The sequence below is a fragment of the Acanthochromis polyacanthus genome, chromosome 22 (assembly GCF_021347895.1).
Source record: "Acanthochromis polyacanthus isolate Apoly-LR-REF ecotype Palm Island chromosome 22, KAUST_Apoly_ChrSc, whole genome shotgun sequence".
Lineage (NCBI taxonomy): Eukaryota > Metazoa > Chordata > Actinopteri > Pomacentridae > Acanthochromis > Acanthochromis polyacanthus.
Window position 1 is genome coordinate 18,912,767 of NC_067134.1, and position 21,778 is coordinate 18,934,544.

General features: G+C 39.2%; 2 protein-coding genes across 5 annotated transcripts; one reads left to right on the forward strand and one right to left on the reverse strand.

The window, feature by feature from the left end:
* Positions 1–1,099: 1,099 nt before the first annotated feature.
* On the forward strand, positions 1,100–17,113 carry LOC110952235 (gap junction alpha-3 protein-like). 2 transcript variants are annotated; one of them, XM_051943459.1, is made up of 5 exons: positions 1,100–1,760; positions 4,163–4,223; positions 5,645–5,733; positions 6,355–6,914; positions 8,511–17,113. In XM_051943459.1, the coding sequence occupies exons 3-5, from the start codon at positions 5,665–5,667 to the stop codon at positions 9,355–9,357; spliced, it is 1,476 nt and encodes a 491-aa protein (XP_051799419.1). In that variant the 5' UTR covers positions 1,100–1,760; positions 4,163–4,223; positions 5,645–5,664; the 3' UTR covers positions 9,358–17,113. The 2 variants fall into 2 exon arrangements, with proteins under 2 accessions (XP_051799419.1, XP_022051383.2); XM_022195691.2 differs by lacking the exons at positions 1,100–1,760; positions 4,163–4,223 and having other exon boundaries at positions 5,094–5,733.
* On the reverse strand, positions 16,851–21,654 carry hpxb (hemopexin b). 3 transcript variants are annotated; one of them, XM_022195688.2, is made up of 10 exons: positions 21,502–21,654; positions 20,769–20,794; positions 20,527–20,610; positions 20,005–20,153; positions 19,747–19,900; positions 18,995–19,207; positions 18,789–18,881; positions 17,616–17,746; positions 17,390–17,537; positions 16,851–17,265 (listed from the first exon to the last, which is right to left on the reverse strand). In XM_022195688.2, the coding sequence occupies exons 1-10, from the start codon at positions 21,564–21,566 to the stop codon at positions 17,033–17,035; spliced, it is 1,296 nt and encodes a 431-aa protein (XP_022051380.2). In that variant the 5' UTR covers positions 21,567–21,654; the 3' UTR covers positions 16,851–17,032. The 3 variants fall into 3 exon arrangements, with proteins under 3 accessions (XP_022051380.2, XP_022051381.2, XP_022051382.2); XM_022195689.2 differs by lacking the exon at positions 20,769–20,794 and having other exon boundaries at positions 21,502–21,633; XM_022195690.2 differs by lacking the exons at positions 20,527–20,610; positions 20,769–20,794 and having other exon boundaries at positions 21,502–21,642.
* Positions 21,655–21,778: the final 124 nt, after the last annotated feature.

Consider the following 21,778-nt stretch of genomic DNA (forward strand, 5'->3'; position numbering starts at 1 on the left):
TTGCTAAGTTTCTGATCTTGTCGTCCTCATTAGTGTCTGAACCTGGGTTATGTTCCACTGTAATATTCACAGCATCCTCACATTAACTGGATATATCACACTCGAGATGCCCCTTACTACTGCAAGTTCTAAAAACGTGATATAAAGGAAAGAAACAAACAGGACAATTGATATTAGTTGTGTTTTCTGCAGGTGGTGATGTACTGTTGCCCTCTGCTGGTGAGCAGCAGTGAATGCAATAACTACAGATAAATGGATAAAGTTCCAAAATACTTCCAATAAAGGTTGAATGAAGAAAGGAAAACTTAAACACACTAACTTTAATGCTATGCAGTCATTTTTTTGCACTTACATTGGCATGTTATTGTTTGACCATTTTAGTAAATATTGTGTATTATCGGAATTATGGTTAAAAGGGACAGAAGTCATAGCAAAAAAATGTGTCTTTGTGAATCTTTATCGTATGAAAATATGAAAAAAAGGACATAGCTTTCTACCCATTCATTTGGAAAACTGCTTGATGATGTTAATTCCAGTTCCACCATTTTCTTCTTCTTCTGCCACCTAAAAAGGTCAACACGTTCCATGCATGATAATTATTATTTAAAATATTATGTTGATAAAGCAATACTAAACAGAAAAATGAATCTGTAAAAGAAAAGGCGAATAAAAGTAGAAATATAAAGACAAAGAAAGTAATTTAAAAAAAATAGGAAGAAGTGCACTACTAAATAAAATTAAAAAAATAATGTGGCAATATAAAGCAATATTAATTTTAAAAACTAATCCACAAAAGAAAAGGCTAATAAAAGTAGAAATATAAAGACAAATAAATAAAAGATTTTTAAAAATAAGAAGAAATGTGCTTCTGAATACAATTTTAAAAAATTATAATGTGGCAATATAAAGCAATATTTTTTTTAAATAACCCATAAAAGAAAAGGCTAATACAAGTAGAAAGAGAAGAAGAAATTTGCTTTCCCTTAGCTTTTAAAGTAACATTAAATGTCGCTTTAAATGTCACTTTCAAAGCAAAGTCAAAGCACATTTCTTATTTACTTGTCTTTATATTTCTGTTTTTACTAGGCTTTTGCTTTATGGATTTATTTTTTCTTTATATAGCAACATTATTTGTTTTTTATTTTATTTATCCGTCTACATTTCCACTTTTATTTGCTTATTCTTTTATAGATTTAGTTTTGTAATTGGGCACTCTCACTACTCCATAGGTTACTGCTAAATATTCACCCAACTATTTCTACTACCTCTATACAGCTACAGAGGATCTTCTAATGGCCAGTCGTGACCTTTAATAGCATATTTCATGAATATGAATGTTAATTACAGTCATATTAAAGTGTTTTCAACAGATTTACAGAGGAGAGGAATGTGAAGTTGAGCCACTCTGCCCCCTGTCTATTCCTACACACATACACACGCACGCGCACACAAGCACGTACCCCCCCTCGTGCGCCCCTGCACGCGGCCTCTGACAGCGGGCCTTGTGCACGCGGGACGCTCCGCCGCCCTTCGCCTCCGGGTCAGACCGGACTCTGCTCCGTCTTGTTTGAAAACTCTCTCCCTCTCTCTCTGGGACTCCTGTCATTCTCTCTCCGTGTCTCTCTCCCTCCCCCCTCCTCTCCCACCGACCTCACCTCTCCTGGAGGCCTCGAGCCCAGCCGCGGGACTCGAAGAAAGAAGAAGAAGACGCGGGACAAGAAGCGCGCCGGCCGGCCGGGAGACGTGTTTCAGAGGAGGCGGTAAGCAGCTGGAGGCTGAGTGATGCTGAGGGGGAGGGAAGAGGAGGGATTATCATCCTTCCACCTGCTGGATTATCAGCACCTCTCATGCTGCGTTCACTCCCCTGTGGGAGAGACGAACACTGAGGCCACTAAAGCCCAATATTAGGACAGAATCACTTTTAGAGGAGGCATTAAACACACCTGAGCAGCTTTGTTTTTTATTCAGACGAGCTAAAAATGCTAAACTGGTGAAGCTGCAGCAACAAACTAAACACACAAGTGACAAATGGTTATCTGGAGCCTCCTTTAAACCACAGCGGGGGACAAATATTGTTTAGCAGATTAAAACAAAGTTCAAAATGCTTCTACAAATCCATTTTAATGTTCTTCTGGCTCATTCGAGTGCAGGTTGTGATTGGTTGTTGCCTCAGATGAGACAGCTTCTTACAGGTTTCCTACTGGTTGATTTGCTTCCGATAACGGAGGGAAAGTTTCAGTCGTCATATTAAGTTTTAACTGTGAATCCATTTAAAGTGTTTGTTAGACTGATTATTTCTATGTTGGGATGTCTGATCCATCGTGTCGCTTTGTTAGGGCCCACATCTTGGCCATGCTTGATTTCCTCCACCAGGATTTGTCTTTTTATCTGTGCAGCTGTCAATGCTTTATTTTACACTGCTGTGTCGTTTTGCACACACCTTAACTCTCTGCCGTGTGCTTTCCTCCTTTCTTTGCACACCTGCTGCACTTTTACGTACATTTTCAAGTCTTTGCACATATTTGCCGATATTCACATCTTGTTCAACTTTATGCACCTTTTTGCATTGTTACAATAATAGCTTTATGCACATTTTGTTAAGATTTGAAGCATTTTCTGCACTTTTACACACTTTATGTGACTTAGGGAGGTCTGATCAGTTGGTGGAATCATTTCTTCCACAATCAACACTGCTCATGTCTGTATGCACGCCAGCTACTGACCACATGTAAGCCAGGTAATACTATGAAACTGCTTCTTAACGAACAGAGCTGACCTTTACGCGACTGTCTGCATATCTTGCAAAGGGTTCCATGGTGCGATTGGCAGGCCAAGAGTTAACTGTTTGGGCTGTTTTAGCACAAAGACCTCTGATCCATCAAAAGCACACAGCGGCCGGGACAATGTCCATCTGGCAGCTTCTCCATTGTCCGCGGTGACAGATGGTATTTCATCACGTCAACACATCATGTACATGTACACATGCCTCTGATGGATTCATGAATCTATAGACGGTTTGTCATTAGTTAAAAGTACGATCCAACTGTGTGATTTCACAGAAGTCCATGAATGTGCGTAGGGTTAGCAGAGATGCTTTTAAACTTTGGTAGTATTTCAGGGTGATGTATCTGTTGTGATGGCTATAATATGGACTTTATTGGTGGTTTTATCAGTCTGCTGCTTCTCATGAGGGAGCTTTTTATTTTCCCTGTTGGCAGCTGATCACATTATGGGTGGCCTCCTGCCTGGAGGACAGCTTTATGGCTCAGATATACAGTAGAATCAGGAACGCTACTGTAACTTTGAGTGTGCGTACATGTTTGTGTGTGTTCATATCAGTGGATCCCAGGCAAATATTTGCCCCCCTCAGCATTCCTGGGATGTGATGAGTCCGGCATTCAACAGGGACAACCTGTTATCCACTCATTCACTTCCCACAGATGGCCAGCCATTGTCCACCGACCAGCCGGCCCTGCAACACACACACACACACACACACACACACACACACACACACACACACACACACACACACACACACACACACACACACACAAATGTGTGCACATCTGTAAGCAAATACACATTGTGCAATAAATGTAAGAACCTGGAATGCACATGGAGATTTTTCCCAATGTGCATTCCAGGTTCCAGAGATTTTAATCCTATTCTGACATTGGAGGATAAGGGCTGGTATCAATATGCAGAACTGTGCAAATGTTTGAAGCACATTTAGTTTTAGATGTTTAGTTTCATCACTTAGTACCATCAGGGAGTCGCCTTATCGTTTATTCTGCAGCATGACAACAAGCCCAAACACATAAAGTCCTCAAGATGCATTTTCAGCAGCAAAAACAAGTCACAACATCACGCAATCAGTGGAAACTGAGAGGCTAAATCCATAGAAGAGCTGCAGTAAACATCAAGCATCTTGAACAGTTTTGTCAAGTCCTTTTAAAAATGGCACCCTGGAGAACTGGAGCAGTTGTAACGGCACAGGGTTTTTTATGTACTGAAACATCCTCTCCACTGCCCAATTTGTAATTAGAGATAACTATAAAATGCTCAGGTATGGAAAATAAATCATTTTTGGTATCAGTTTCTAAAAATAAAGCTTTCATTTTGGGTGATTTGATAGGATGGTTTTGTCTTTCCCTTCCAGACGTAGATTTCTCCTGATCTCTGGTCGATGGATTTCTCACTGACAACACAACAATATTTTAGTAAGTCTGCTTTCCTCTCCTTTATTATGACACATTCCACACTGATTTTAAACTCTAAAATCTTTAACGTCTTCTTACTTTTAGTTAGCGCCGTGGCTCTGTGAATATTTTCTTATTCTCAGATGACCAGAGCTCATCTCATATTTTGGACAGCTGCCTTGTTTTCTGAAATTGTATTGGTAAAATGCCTGTTGACCAGAGTTTAAGGCAGTAATTTTCCAATTATGCCGAGGCTGAATAAGGAGCAGGTGCTTGTTAAAGTTTGGCTAAGAGCTATTATTCCTGAATAAGTGAGGAGAGAATGAGGATAAAGCTCCAGAGATCCCTGTTGTCACCATTAACAGCAGTGGTTCTCGCCAACTGGAACTGAATTTATGACAATAGTAGTAATATCTGTGAAAACTTTTGTGGCTCTTAGATGAATAATAAAGGTTCCAAATTTCTAATTATGTCAATTATATATTAAGATTTACACAGTTTGGGGTGATTGTATTATTCACAAATGAGGCTGGTGATGTTCAACATTCATTCTTCTGATCAACAAAAGTAATAAAAGTGACCACCAGCACCACCAACCAATACTGTGTGTGGAGCCTGTCCTGTTATAGTTTATTCTTCTGTCATAGAGGAAAGAAATGTATTGATATTCTTGATTTTAAGGTTAAAAAGTGTGCTTCATTCCACATTTTGCTGTAAAAATAAAAGCTTTAAACTTTAAAAAGTTAAAAATATACATGAAAATACTATATAAAATAATGTTTCTGTAATTTATTAAAGATATTACAGCATTTTTTCATTATCAGCACAACAGTTAGTGTATTTAACATTAAATATATATATTTTTAGCAAAAATTGCGGTTAAAGCTGTCATAAATAATAAAGCATATGTCCGTTATGAACACAAAAGTACATCAATTTGACCGGAAACAAACTATTTTTTGCATGTAAAAAAAGTAGAAATTGCCAAGTTGCTTGTTAAAAACAGTGCAGCATATTTCCATTATCAGCACAACAATATGTACATTTAACAGGGAAAAACTGTGTTCTTTTCAAGAATGAATGGAAAAATTAAAGGATTGTCATACATATGAAGGCATTTTTTAATTAAAAACTGTGCAGGAGTCGGTAAATGTATTCTTTCAATAGAAAAAAAATCTAAAAAAACAAACTTTTTCCCTGATTAACCTATTTATGGTGATTTTAGTGCTATATAAATGGCATCAAACTACTTTAGAGTTTACAGATTTTTACCGTGATGCGTCTACCGTGTTTGCTAGCTCTAAGTCTTCGTACCCAATTACCTTTAACTTTCCATGCTTCAGAATGTATTTTTCTCTGGCTTTTTTTTTTTCTTTCTTTTCAGTCAGTCATTAATTTCCAGAACTTCTTGTTCACCACAGTCACCTGTCTCTGTCTTTCAGGCTAGAAAATCGAGTGAAGCATGGGTGACTGGAGCTTTCTAGGGCGACTGTTGGAGAATGCTCAAGAACACTCCACTGTAATTGGAAAGGTGACTGAATATTGATTCATTTTATAGACATGAATTAATATATATGAGGCTAATTTCCTTCTTCTCAGACAATATTCTGCCTCCAAACCAATGATGAGTTTGACATTATCATATTAGCTTAGACACCGGTTAACCATGTTGTCCTGCCGGTCAAAATTGACCTGTTTTAAAGTTTAAAAATGTGGAAAAAATACATATATTTTCACAGTGAAACTTCTGATGTCCACATTATCAACATTTTTGGGAAATCTATGAACATTTTTTGGTGGATAAAAGAAATATTAAAAATGTTTCTGAAGAACATATATTTACAAGAGTTTTCTTGCCAAATTTGTAAAGGTTTTAAGGGAAACTTGAAATTTTCTTCCTGAAGTTTTTTGCAAATTTTCTGAAATTTGTGGGATCTTTTTGCTGAATTTTTGGATTTTTTTCAGACAAGGAAACATTATTTTTTGGTGCCCGTAAAAGAAGACAACAGGAGGGTTAAATGATCTGGTTGTTATCAGAGGAGCTCAAGCATTTTCAGTTTTTTACTTGACAGAAAATGAGACCAGTGACCCTGTAGAGAACCTCCATCATCTAACTGCTCTGTTCTCTAATCTCTCTGTTCCTTCTCTCCAGGTTTGGCTGACTGTCCTCTTCATCTTTCGGATCTTAGTGCTGGGAGCAGCAGCTGAAGAAGTCTGGGGTGACGAGCAGTCGGACTTCACCTGTAACACGCAGCAGCCCGGTTGCGAGAACGTCTGCTACGACGAAGCCTTCCCCATCTCCCACATCCGTTTCTGGGTGCTGCAGATTATCTTCGTCTCCACGCCCACCCTCATCTACCTGGGCCATGTGCTGCACATTGTCCGCATGGAGGAGAAGAGGAGGGAGAGGGAGGAGGAGCTCAGGAAGGCCGGGCGACACCAGGAGGACCACGACCCTCTGTACCACAATGGAGTTGGTGACGGAGGAGGAGGTGGCGGGAAAAAAGAGAAGCCCCCCATCCGGGATGAGCATGGAAAGATCCGCATCCGTGGGGCCTTGCTGAGGACCTACATCTTCAACATCATCTTCAAGACTCTGTTTGAGGTGGGCTTCATCTTGGGACAGTACTTCCTCTATGGCTTCCACCTGAGGCCGCTCTATAAATGTGGCCGCTGGCCCTGCCCTAACACTGTGGACTGCTTCATCTCCAGGTTAGAGATTATGAGTTTATTTTTCTGCATCACACTTGTTTCTTTGTGTCTTTTTACAATGTTTGTTTGTGTTCATGTTTTTAACACATTTTCATCCACAAACCATTGTTGGAACCCAACATGATTACATCGATATTCCTGCTACTTTCTTGTGTGATATGTTGGCAGCATACAGTGATAACAGTTTCAGATTTAACACTTGAAATATTTATAAGTCAACGATTTCAGAAATTACTAGACTGGCAGGTTTGATTTGATCCTTTATGCTATTTAGCTACTCTGGCTGAGGTTTTACTGTGCAGCTAATGAAAATCCAGTGATGTTAAATATACACATGAAAGCTACATGCATGATATTGTGCTGAAATTGGGAAACTAATGCTACACAATGCTGTGCTAAACATCTGAGGTTAAAGCCATGTTAAACTGCAGTCAACAGCTGAGGTTAATGCTGTTTGATAGCTTGCTGATAGTGAGGCTAAAGCTTGTAATATTGCGCTATAAAGATTAGGTTCATGCTACAATATATTGTGCTGAATGATTGAGGCTAACACTACAAATGTTATGCTTAATGAGGGAGATTAAAAGAATACTGAGGTAAAAGAGTGATGTAAAACTACATACTATTGTGCTGTAAGACTGATTATAAAGTTAGATGATATTGTGCTAAAAGTGTGAGGCTAAAACTACTTGATACTGTACTCAAAGACTAAAATTTAAAACTAAATAATATTGTGATAACATGGTGAGGCTAAAGCTACATGAATACATGATACTGTGCAGCGACAATGAGGCTAAACCTACAAAATACTGTGCCAGAAGAGTGAAGCTAAAGCTATATAGTATTCTGTTAGCATAGTATGGCCGAAGCTACTTAATGCTGTTCTAAAAGGTGAGGCTAAAGCTACATAATATATGCTAACATACTAAGTCTGATGCTACATATCATTATGCTAAAAGAGTGAGGCTAAAGCTACAAAATATGTTGCTAACAAAATGAGTCTAAAGCTACATGATATTGTTCTAGATAACTGATGTTAAAGCTAACTGCCCCATGTAGGGCCCATGTCATTATCTAAATATTGAAATAATTGAAATACATATTCATTATTGTTGTAATGCAGTGTCAAGCTAATTAGCTTGTTAGCTAAGCTAGATAAGCTGAGGCACTTTTGTTCAAACAACTGTTTTGAATGTTTAGCAGATGCTCAAATGCTTTTGGATTTGTTGTTATTTATATAATATGTATATATATAGGTAGCCCATGAACACAATGTAGAATTGGTTAGTTAATTAAAAGGCCCCATAGCTGAAAGCTCGGTCGTAGTTGACATTAAGCTCATTTGTCAGAAGTAGTGTTGATAAGCCACATAAAGACAGAATTTAAATGTAATTTTTACTCTTATGGCTTTCTTTTTGGACTATATTTCCTGCTGTAGCCACACACACCACTTCAACATGTCGAGAAACTAACTAAACTACAGTGTTAGGTTTGTCCTATTTTGTGCTATAATTTGTTTTACTGCTTCCTGTGACATTTCCTACTAAACATTCTCTCTCATTTAATAATAAAAATACATTTTTTTTGTTGTCCCAGGCCGACTGAAAAGACAATCTTCATCATCTTCATGCTTGTGGTTGCCTGTGTCTCTTTGGTCCTCAACCTGCTGGAGATCTACCACCTGGGCTGGAAAAAGGTCAAGCAGGGCGTCACTAATGAGTTTGCACCTGACAGTGAGTCGCTGCGCTTTAGTGGAAATGGGCCTGGAGATGCTGAGACCATTCCTGAGCAAACCTCTCCATCAGTGCTTGACTGTTTGCCAACGTACGCTACTGTGAGCGTTGGGGGCAGAGCAGGAGAAGGAGCCTACAGTCCAACTGAATCCTCCCCTACAGTGATCTCCTTAAACCCTAACATGGCCACCGCTCCTGTGCCTGCTGGATTCAAGGTGGATGCACTCCGCTCAGACGAGATCCTGCCAGAGGCTTTGCCTGCTTCCTGTTACAGCAATGGTGAGAAAGTGAGCATTGGAAGCCATGGGCAGCTGTCAGCGATGGAGCAGAACTGGAGCAACATGACGCTGGAGCTCCAGAGTCTGGATGGAAAAAATTCCTCCTCCTCCTATCCTCCCCCTCTTCCCTCACCCCCCACCTCTGCATCCTCCTCTCCTCAGGAGGAGACCCCTCCATCTCCAGAGGAGGAGCAACGCTCCACATGTCCCACGCTTCCTCGCAATACTCCTCTTTCAGCCCTCACACCAGAGGAGCCAGCGGTGGACGAGGTCTCCACAGCGCCTTGTACGGTCCAGCATGATGACTTCACCGTGGTAACCAAGGCGGAGATGCATCAGCCTCCTGCAGCTGCAGGAACAGACATCCGGAAGCCAAGTCGGGTCAGCAAGAGCAGTGGTGTCCGAGCTCGCCCTGATGACCTGGCAGTGTAGCTAACACACACACACACACACACACACACACACACACACACACACACACACACATTTACACACCCACGCATACATTATTCATCTTATTGTTTAACACTCTGCCAAAATGCGTATTTTAAAATTAGTTCTTCAAGCAGTACCATCAGCATTTTGTCAGTCAAACACTACAGATCTCCAACATGGCTGCCAGAGGGTGTGCTACAGCACCTAAAGCCCAGTGTTTTAATGAGTACCTGTCTGGTGCAAAGAGAGAAATGAAGGCGCCAACATGGAAACTTCTTACTGTCCTGGCCACTTCTCTTTAAAGAATGAGGAAAAGCATTATAGGATCATGCAAGGTCTATAGGAGAATTGCAAACCTACTCACTCGCACACATACACACACCTAAAGTATACATCTAACCAGCACTGACACAAATAAGGAAGGCTTATAGTGGTGATGATGATGATGATGATGATGATTGGACTGACTAATAAGTTTTGGAGCATAGAGACAGCAATACTATATTCTTTTATTTTTACCTGTCTTTTATTTCTTTGCTGGGAGACATCAGAGGAGAGGTTTGCACTTTTGTTTCTTTATTTTTATTTTCCCTGTGACGTGATGATGGAGCTGAACGGTCTGTGGGTCTGTGGAACTCGTCCGTCTTCGTGTGTCGTTCGCACCCGGCCTGTAGTTTCGATGAAGAGAGGGACGCAGCAGCGTTAGGACACAGGAAAGCAATACAGCAGTCCCACCCTGAGACATAGTCCTTAGGCTTCACAGGCTGTGTGTGTGTGTGTGTGTGTGTGTGTGTGTGTGTGTGTAGGTACCTTAGTCTTGTTTCAGTGTTTATAAAATGACATCTCTGCAGTTACATCAGGGTAAACTATATAAAGTATATAAATATGTAAATATATAGTGATGGATAGTATTGATATGCACCACAGGATGTTATACAGAACTACCTACATTTTTAAAAGTTTGTCTCTGATTAAGCTGCAATTTAGAGCGACTTTGATCGAGAAAACCACGAATCAAAAGAGCTTTTCTAACAGTGACCCGACGAGGTGGGTTAAATAAAAAAAGAATACATGATCAAGGGCTAAAAAACCATTATTTTGTGTTCTTTACTGAACAATTTGACGCTTTGCAGCTTAAACTGAGCATTAAAACTAGTACACCTTCTTTCTGATGATTGTGCTTGCAGTGTGTTACAGAACTGTTGAGTTCCTCCTAGCTGTTCTGTATAGGAGGACTCTTAAGTTAATTTTTCTAGATGAGCTGTAGAATATACTGTAGCTTTTAGATATTTTTTTTGAAAAAACAAGAAAGCAGTATGAGCTTAAAAATGTTTCATTTCTCTGTTAGTTCTTAACAGACTTCCCACATGTGAATTTTTCCTGTTTCACTCATTAATTCCTGCCAAAATAAGGAAATAACATACAGGAACAAGTTCCTACCGTATAAATTTGGTTACGTTGAAGAACAGCAGCTTCCCAGTAACTTTTACTAATTTTAATCATCAGGAATGAAAAATATACTTTAACAACAAGACAACAAGGGAGAGTGGTTTGGGGCAAACTGTGCATTGGGTTTGTGTATCTTTGTGTTTCTCTCTGAGCAAAGTATTAGTTGATTGTAATTAAGGTGCTTGAAAAATCCAGTTGCTAGATAGTCCCACAGATCATGTGTTTGGATTAGAAGTTGAACACTGTAACCAAAATAAGAGCAGTCATCATGGTCTAAATCTGGATTAAACCCAGGTATTATACATAAGGTGTCATTCATATGAGTACATTTTATTTTGAAAAGCCAGTATGTTCCACAAACCCTCATTAGCACTGTTTAACAACTTTGAGCTTTTACTTTGAAAGCACAGTCCAGCGTCAGTCAGCTGTGAGTCACTGGTTTCTGGCAGAGAGCAGACAAATTACAGCTCAAAAAGCTTTGATGCAGTAGATTTTTTTTATTGCAGTTGTCAAATCTTTAAGTGCCTTAAATAATGCTCTTATATGTTCATAATAATAATAAATACATCCAGATAAAGGAATTTTCACTCATCTGCATTCATGACAATTTGAAATTTGGTCAAAAACATTAAATATTTTAGGTCCAAAATATTCTAAATTATAAATCAGCTGAATATTAGCACAAAGGCTAACTTTTAAAATGCCAATATTATGTGCATGTTGCAGCATATTTGGCACTTTGGTAAATAATATATCAGTTTGATCAGAAGAATGACACTGTTTACTTCTCACGTTTCACTTGGACAGAGCTGTACAAGCTGCTTCTAGTCCTGAAGCTTAGCAAAGCTAAATGTGACAGTAGGACCAGTCTGGTTCTATAGCTTTCAACAAGAATATTTTGCAAAATGTGCCACTCCATATCTGTTTGGTAAGCTGCAACAAAATGTGAACTGGTGCTCCATGTTATTAAAAGTTATTGAGATGTGGATCTAACTAAGAACTCAAGGATTCAACACAGGGCAAATTGCTAATCTGCTTTACCAGCTCATATATTTTACTCCAATTTGGGACCATAAATCACAAAACAAGCATAAAGCTTGCTATTGTGACACCTTAACCTCACTTGGAAAATGTTTACTGGACTAATAAATGGTCATTTTCTCTCAGACTTCAATACAATCAAGCCTCTTTTTGCTACCAGAAGAGTCGACCATTGATTGCTACTAGAAAAAAATGTAGATTTGAGGCACTTTTGTATTGGCTTCTTCTTATCAGACCTGAAGAATATGTTCATATTTTATATATAGTCTATGCAAACAATTGTCATCTTTACTGTTAACAGCTGTTGTAGAGTGTGACAATATGTGTGCAACCACAAGTTACAGATTTATTTTTTTCACATTAAGGAAGCTATTAGCATCTCCAGACCACAAACTAGTTCCAGCAGCATGAACCTCAGCTCTCCCTCACCATTCTTGCTGAATATTAACCTCTAAATGAAACTGAGCCATAGGAGCCAGTATGATTTGTTCCTTATGTACTTTTCCTACTATGACAGGAAAAAAAGGTCCTGTTGACTTTCCCATGGTGCTACGCTGTGATTTGAGGAGGAACATTATGTCTGTAGGCTGAGATCAGTGGCATCACCAGCTGTTCTTTTAGAGTTTTAAAATCAGTGATTGACGTCTAATAATGAATGCAACAACAGCTATGCTGCACAAACCAACATACAACATGAGTTGACAAATGAGAAACACTGCATGTTGATTTCAACACATCAGCTACATTAATGACAACTCACTGTGTACAAAAGGATAAACTAGAGACTGCATATTGCGTTGTTTGTGGACTGCGTCAACTGTTTACACGTCTCATGAAGCTTAGGAAGCAATAAACGACTTCAGCACACCATGGCAGCTGAAACACCCAATCTATTCTTAGAGAAGATGTTGCTCGCTATGATGTGTGTGATTTAAACCCAAAGAGATATACGCCAAAGAAATCACACTACATGATGGACTCCAACCACAAGATCAGTTTTACAACCCATTGATGGACGATTGAAGACATTTTGTTGAACTTTGTCTCTAAAATGCTGTTGAAACAAGGTTTACTTCTTCCTATTGGTGAAATGTTTTTTTCCTAACCTTGTTGTTCCAAGCTGTTCTTAGTACCTTCAATATGTTGGTAAAGATTTGCACAGTTATTTATGAGGATATAAAGAAGAAAAATGACAAAGCTTGTCCTATGAAGAAGGATATTCACATATTTTTGTTTATTTACGGAAATACTGCAAACAAAGTTGGTGTGGATAAGAAATGAACCTAAAATGATTTTATTTTTCTGTCCTGAATCTGGATTAAGAGGCTATTGGCTGCTCCAGCTTTCACACCATGGACGTGCCTCGAAACAAAGCTCCTCTGATGGAGAGCGTGATGGATTTTCACCAAAAAGCAGGAACACACTCCCACTTATGGAAAATGAAGAATAACTTCCTCCCATTGTAAACTGACTGTCTTTGAAGAGAAGTGCCTTGTGTCTGAACCTTTTGTTAAAGAACATGTTGATGTAAATGTTCATTTACCTCAGATGTTTACAGAACTGTCACTGAATAAACTTTTTGTACCATACCTGTGGTTGTTCCGACATACTTTGGGATCCAAAAACCAAAACCGTTCAACCGGATGTCCGCTTTAAGTTGTAAAGATGTGTAACAATAGCATAGCATGCTAACCACCTTATTGTCAATAGGTATAGGCAATGCTATTATTTTCTATGTTATTAGCTTCACATAAACAGAATTCTGTTAAGGAGTATAGCCTGTTACATTATAAATAAATAAGTAAATTTAGCTGAAGATGGAATTTTCACCTAACTCTGAGTGCTAGCTAAGAGTTATGTTAATTAGCTAGCTAATTACACCTAGCAGTCATTTCCTCTGGTCACTGGCTTGAAATAAGCAGCCTGCTTTTGTTTACATTGGTATGAAAGGACTCATTAGTTCAAAGATCATTCAGACTTTTAATGAATTAATGTGTTTGCCAAATGCATAGATGCATTCTAGATAATCTTATCTTCTATCATCCACAGTTAATACTGAAACATTTTACCCTGTGACCTTTCCATTACTCTCACTGTCGGGCCAAATTCCCAGGTGTCCATTAGAAAGATTTCGCAACAAAAAATGTTGTGGGAATAAACATTTCATCATGTGCTCTCTTTTTTTTTTGACTGACCTGAACTGGAAACACCTCAAACTATCTAATAATACCTGTTTCTTCACAAGAATGGAGTCAAATAAACAGATAAATGTGGCCTACTGTAAATTTTAATCATTTTATCCTGATGACCGGTTCACCTATTCATTTGTTCTGAATTCATAACCTGTACTGTGAGCCGTGTGTGTGTGCGCGCTGATGTCTCGATGTGTCCTGCTGTGTGTCCTCATGCCGTCGCCCATGAAGCTGTGCTGAGGCCAGCGCTTCCTTTATGCTTGCTGAAAGTCCCAGGGATTTTGGCTGAACAAAAACCTCTCCAGGGAGTGAAAGGCTGTGAATGCCTGCTAATGCTGGTCCGACCTCTGGACTCCTGCAGGCTGCTGCGTATGTGTCTATATGATTCAATATGAACACGGACAGCCAGTGAAAATACGACGTATTGTCAAAATGATACAGATCAGAACTAAAATAAGAAGCATTTTGCAGTTTTGACTTTTGAAGTGTGCTAATTTAAAGTGTGACACTAATGTTGCAGAGAGTCTAGGTATAAATAAATTATGACTTACATTTTAAATAAACACTGAATAGAAATCTCAAATATGCTTGTCACACTTCATTCATCACATGAGAACACTGAAGTGTTTGACGCTTTAACCCTCCTGTTATCTTCATTTACAGGCACCAAAAAATATTGTTTCCTTGTCTGAAAAAAAAAAAAAAAAATCAGCAAAAAAATCCCCAGATTTCTGAAAATTTGCAAAGCCTTCAGGAAGAAAATTCCAGTAACTCCTTAAAAGTTTTATTTTAAAAAAATCTCCCAAATTGGCAAGTAAATTCTTGTAAATATTTTCAAAAATGAATAAAAATCTTCAAAAAAAAAAAATCCTAAAAATGTCTCAAATTAATACATACATATCGGTAAAACTTCTAATATTTTCTTGAAGAATATTCACAAAAAATCAACCAAAATCCAGCAAATTTCGCTGGATTTTGGTTGTTGTTGTTTAACATTAGTTTAATTTGCTACATTATTTACTTGTCACAGCAGAAAAAGAGACGCTCTGAAGAAACGATCAAATCTCTTGCTCAAGGACAAGGAGGAAAATGGAGAGGTAGAAGACAGCTGAGCAAATTCATCTTGGTGAAACTGAGGTGGGGCCCCTTGGTTGTTGGATGGGACTTTTGGACTTCTGGATTAGTATTAAAAGGAGCATGAGCCATGAAGGAAGGATGCAGGAGCAGGATGATGGGATTGAAGGATGCCTGAGCATGTAGACTTTATAAAGCCTGCAAACAGAGATGGAAAAAAAATATGATGAGATTAAAAGGTCAGAGACAGAGGTGTAATACAACCTGGAGTCCACCAGAGGGTGCTGGCGTCACAGGTCACGACCCTGACTCAGGTGAAGAAACCGGAAGCGCGGGTCGTCCGGTCCGAAGTGTAAAGTGACCAAAATGGAGGAAGAATGAAACCGGAACAGCCTCGTTTTGTTGTCGAAGCGGCTGATGGGAAGGTTTCTCCTCCTCCGGACGGTCTGCAGACGAGCCACGGTCCGGGTTCGGTTCTTGGAGAAGTCCGGTGCGGTGGAGTGGTGGAGGGCTGCTGGGAGTGATGGAGCCGGGTCTGTATTTCTGGTGACGGCTGGTCCGAGGAGAAGAAGCCAGAGACTGATTTAGAGTTACTTTTGTCCCGTTTGGTGAACTTGGACGTCGGTGGATGAGGACCTTGGAGAGAAACTTCTGACTGCTGGTGGTGGTTGTGTGTGGAGTTGGATTGTTCTCCAACATATCGTCCCGTCTGGAGCAGTTCAGGATCCATGGTGAGTAAATGAGTTACTTTCTGAAGTAGTATTGAGATGCTGGATGGGCTAGCAGGTGTAAATAAACCTGCCAGGTGATAACAGGTGAACCGAAGTTAACTTCATATAGGTGGAGGGTTTACATGTTGCATTTGTGTACATGAGCTGTTGACTATTTATTTAGCTATTAGTCTGTTGGTGTATGTTGGATTGAGTCGTGTTTAATGTAACATACTATATAATTTAAAATGTTTGTGGGTCTGACCTGACAGTGAGTCAGACTTACTGAAATAAGCCAGCAGTAACTTAAAAATAAAATATAACATAAAATGCTTTCTTAAATGGAAACTAGTAAGTCAATGTACGAAAACTTGTTTCTTTTGTATAAATTACACCAGTGTGTGATGATGATGATGTCAATGAGGTTTTATGGGCAGTAAGTCAGGTTTATTGAAATAAACCTGACTTACTGAATAAACTGCAGACCAGGCTCCTAAACATTCAGGGCTGCATAAAAAAATGGCCATTAAATGGTTTTCAGGTTGTTGTTTGCACTGATAGAAAACATCTGTATTCTACTCAGAAACAACTTGCCTTTTAGCTCCATTATACCAGGACTTTTAGAAAAAGATTTGAGTAAAGCGCTCCAACAACAGTAGGTAACTGTGTGCAGGATTGAGAACTTAAGATACTGAAAATTCACGACAAAGACTGTCGCTTTTACTCACTGTTTGGCGTCATTTCAGAAGTTCTGGCACGAAACTCGTTGTTTAAATATTTAAACATTCAGACTTTGCTCCTGCAGCTGCTTTAGTTGAACAGTGAGCCTGGCATTATTCCTGGTGTGACACTTTCTTTTGTACAGTAGGTCCTCTAGTGGCCAATCTATGACATCACTGTATGAACCTAATCAGTTTTTGATGCAAATTGAGAAAACAGAGACAGTGTTTATTCTTTTAATAATGAATTTTTTTCCTTAACAACCTTTTAAAAAGATGTAATGACTCACATCTCACATGAGGGCTTTCTTTTCCACCTTTTATTCACCAAACAAAAGTCAAACTTGACCGCATGGAAGAATTTTATTTCCAAAATCTTACATGTAAGATACAAGCTGACATAAATGTAGCTCTCTTCACTCCATTTAAAGTGTGATCATTCTGATTCTGTACTCTTGGCGTGTCTGGATAATTTTTTTCCTCACTCTCAATCCTGGCATCCCATCATTGCTGACGTGATGCTCTGAGGGGCAACAATTATCCTTCCTGTAGCCAGTATCATGGGGCTCCCGTACAGGTAAAACTGGGAGCCCTTGAACACTTTAACCCCATCTTGACCACAAAGAGCAGCATCAATATCAGACAAGGCTGAAGGTAAAGGTGCCTCACGGGTGATGGTTCTGGGAGTAGCTGTGAGGTCGACGTCACGCATCGTGCCTCCTGTTGGAAGAAACATGTAAAATTGTTTATTCATGACCTGATCATACAGTTTAGACATCTTTGTTATCTTTCTACACAAGCTAACCAATTTATACTGAGCTAAAAATGACAAATAAGCTCTTACCTTGGATGATATGAACTGTGTGTTCATTGGCACAGACAAAAGCAGCGTCCACATGTCCGTCAATGCCCAGTTCGTCCTTCAAGCTTTTAGGATAGCCTTCAACGAGGGTGTAGTGAGCGCCTCCTTTGTAGATGAAAACATTATCATCCTGCAAGAACAGTGGTGACGTTAATTTCAACTTCATCATGCCTACTGAGAGAAAATGTCCGTCTGCTTCAAGGTGTACCTTCATGAAGTAGATTCTGTCATTGTAGGAGAAGACAGCATCCACTCCGTTAGACAATTCTTTCCACGATCTGGTGATTGGAAAGCCGTGAAGGCCGTCACGAATGGTGTCCAGGCGCATGTAGGTGGAACCTGAGCAGTTTGAATCATTTAGTTGACATGTAAGTTAACACCTCTGATCAGTGATTCCACCAGTTATTATCTGTAGTTTAATAAATCGGGGAAAATCTGTAGAATGACATGTAACCCTTGTGTCGTCTTGTGGGTCAAAATTGACTTATTTTAAAGTTTGAAAATGTGGAAAATATATATTTTCACAGTGAAACTTCCGATGTCCACATTTTCAACATTTTTAGGAAATATTTTACATTTTTTGTTGGAAGAAAAACCCTTTAAAAACGTTTCTTTAACAACATTCTCAAAAAAAAATCAACCAAAATCCAGAGAAGTTTGGTTGATTTTTTTTTGTGAATGTTCTTAAAATATTGAAAGTTTTACTGATATATATGTAATCACTGTAGATATTTTAGGGGTTTTTTGGAAGATTTTTTACCCATTTATTTTTAAAATATTGACAAGAATTTTCTTGCCACATTTACGGGGATTTTTATAAAATACATGTTTTAAGAGAAGCGTTTAAGGAATTATTGGGATTTTCTTCCTGAAGGTTTTGCAAATTTTCAGAAATTTGGGGAATTTTTTTGCTGAATTTTTAGATTTTTTTCAGACAAGGAAACAATATTTTTTGGTGCCCATATATAAAGACAACAGGAGGGTTAAAAGAATGCAATTTTTCAGTCCTTAATATACATAATTTTATTTCAAAAAATGGCAATTATTTCATAAAATTGTATTTTTTCCTGATTTAAATACAGGAAAAAGTGATGTAATTGTATGTTATTGCAATGTAAGTGAAATCTATTTGTAAAAGTACCGATTTTTAATGTGAACAGCATGTACAGTTTGTGGCCTGTTTTATGCATTTAATCTGTAAATTGACACTTTTTTTTTTTTGCCTGGTTTACCTCATGCTTTGTACTGCAGTTGCATTTCTAACTGTGGTAAAAGTCAGGCTGCTGTAAGCCAAGCTAAATCTCCTGGCTTTACATTAAGATACCACATACCATATTTTACAGAAACGGTTTCTTTGCTGTGTTCTGTGTCTTAACTTTACCTGCAAAGAAATAAGTTTTGCCCGTATCGTCCGTTGTGATGGCATCAAGTTTGACCTCGCTGCATTTCGGGACCTTGTAATCGCTTCCATGACCTGCAGTTAGAACAAAATTGCACACGTTTAACAAAAATAATTCAAAATCACTCTGGTTTTGCGTCTTGTACCAAACGATGACGTCGTTCGATTTCTTTTGTTGATGAACGAACCAAAGTTGGGGCACTTCATGAAGTAGTTGCGGGCGTCCTTTGGGTAGTTGCCGGACACCTCTCCTGACACCGGGTGGAAGCGGGTGAAGTTGTGTCCGTGGAAGCAGTAGTAGTGCTCTGCCCAGTGGAGAACAGACGTACACTGAGGCAGATGGGACCACGTCTTGGTTTTCACCGTCTTAGTGGCGATATCATAAACATGCACATCGTGTCCTGTGGGGGAAATGAATAGATTTAGAGGAAGGAGTCATGGGATGCTCAGTGGTGTAGTGGTTACCACTTTTGCCTTGCAGCAAGAACATCCCCGGTTCAAATCTCGGAGTGGGCCCGGGATCTTTCTGCATTGAGTTTGCATGTTCTCCCTGTGCATGCGTGGGTTTTCTCCGGGTACTCCGGCTTCCTCCCACAGTACAAAAATACGCTGAGGTTAATTGACTGCTCTAAATTGCCCGTAGGTGTGAGTGTGAGTGTGATTGTTTGTCTGTATATGTAGCCCTGTGACAGACTGGCGACCTGTCCAGGGTGTCCCCTGCCTTGGCCCGAGTCAGCTGGGATAGACTCCAGCACCCCCCGCGACCCTAGTGAGGATAAAGCGGTGTACAGAGAATGGATGGATGGATGGATGGAAGGAGTCATCAATTCATCATCATCAATTTCCTCCAGTAGGGGGCAGCATTATCCTTATCATAATTTACTATCTCATTTGTTGCTGAATGTTGACAAGACGGTTTTAGCCATGAAGGCCAACATACCTTTAAAAAACAGCACTGAGTCGGTCATGCACTCTCCTTTGGGACACTCCACCGCAGCATCCAGGTGAGTGGGGACTCCTGGGAACTCTTCCGTCATTTCTTTCGGATACCCGTCCTCCAGAGATTGGTTATAGAAGCGGACCACTTTCTCATCCTAGAGGTTATATCAACAACAGTACAGACAAACTGAGATCACCATCGGTAAATTATATTTATGCATTTTCTTATCTGACCCGGATCACCACTCGTGGATCATACCACCAAGAAATAAATGTGATCGTGGTCATCTGGGTTCTCTGCACTGTGCATGCGAAAAGCAGCATCAACATGGCCCAGCCCATGTAGTTCCTTGAATGATTCGTTGGAAGGCTGAGCAGGACCATGGAAACCTTTCCACAGGTGGTTATCTGAAGAGCAACAGCAGAGGAGCATTTACTGTCAGTTTGGAAAAATACAAAGAAAGAAGACCGCCTCAAGTCAAAGCTTAATGTGTCAGAGTAAGGATGATTGAGAGGAGAGGGGTGCAGGTTTCATAGATCAGAACAAGACGACAACTGTGTAGAGTTACAAATGAGCCATTTTAAATGAGGAAAGCATTATTCTCATTGAATAATCTGCAAATATAGACAGCCATTCTTAAGGAATCTTGGTCATTTTACCCAGAGGCTGACCTTATTAAAGTGACTTGAGTGAATTTGTTACAGTGAAGGTCTTGGCAAGCTTAATGTAAACAGAGACTGTTTGTAAAATAGATGTATAAATGAATAAAATGCTGCACACCTTTGAAGAAGAGAAATTTTCCTTGCTCATCAAGAGTGATGGCATCAAATTCAATGCCGGCACATCGGTCCGGCAAAGCAGCAACTTTATTTCCAAGAAAAAACACTTGTTAACATCAATAGAGACTGAATTGTAAAATCAAAATACGTATCACTCGACGCATTACAGCATTTCTCTTTCACTGATGTGTAGCTGCTGTGTAGCAGATGAATATTGTACAACTATAATTATGAAGGACCCACCCTCTGCTGCAACCTCTGGTAGCAGCCTGTAGATGATAAAATATATATATATATGTTAGAAGCACTCAACAGTCTGGAATTTGCTCAATTGATCCAACTTGTGAACTTTGTCAACTAGCAAATATAGTTACGAAAGGAGCCAACAGGTACTTGAACTTTTCCACTGCGCTACCTAATAAGAGAAAATTCTAAAAAGTGGGAATGGCCAGAAGTAGCTACAAGGGCTGGACAAAATAATGTGAGAGAATGTCAAGTCTATATCATATCAATAAATGGCAAAAAAAAAAGGTTATAGTTTAGCAAAAAACACTATATCGTATTAAAAAGAAAAGTTTAAAATCTTCATGTTTTGAACTCTGCAAATGGCACTGTTGTGTTAAAAATCATTATTTAAATATAGAAATAATTGCAGATTGACTTTTTTTTAAAACTATATCAGTGACTGAGTTTTTCCTGCAGCTCTAATATGTTCTTTTATTTTTGTATTGCAGAACAGGCAGCTTAATTGAAATCTGACAGAAGAGCTGAAACAGAATGAGACCATGTTATGCACAGGTCTAATGTTTTGCATTTTTAGCTTCACTAAACAATATGAACACAGAGAGTTTGGACTGTTAAGAGCAAAAACTAAAAGACAATGCCCAGGATGTCACCAGTTCAGGTCTTTGGGAACAAGATAGTGGGGCTAAACCTTCAAAATCCGTTCAAATAAGTGGAATTCATTTATACTCACGAAGGTGCTGCATTAGTGAGGGCGAGCGCCAAGCACAGAGTCAGAGTTCTGGTGAGCAGCTTCATTGTAGTCCAGATGAAAGTCCTCTGATGTAGAATCTGACACTGGAGCAAAGCTGTGAAGTGCAGCTATGCGGGAGCTGAACCTGCACTTTTATTCTGGAATATGTGCATGGTTGGACAGGTTAGGAAACCGTGTGCGCATGAATTTGTTTGCATAGCTTATGTTGGACATTTTGCTGTTGCGAAATGTGGCTTTGATGTGATCATTTACCAAA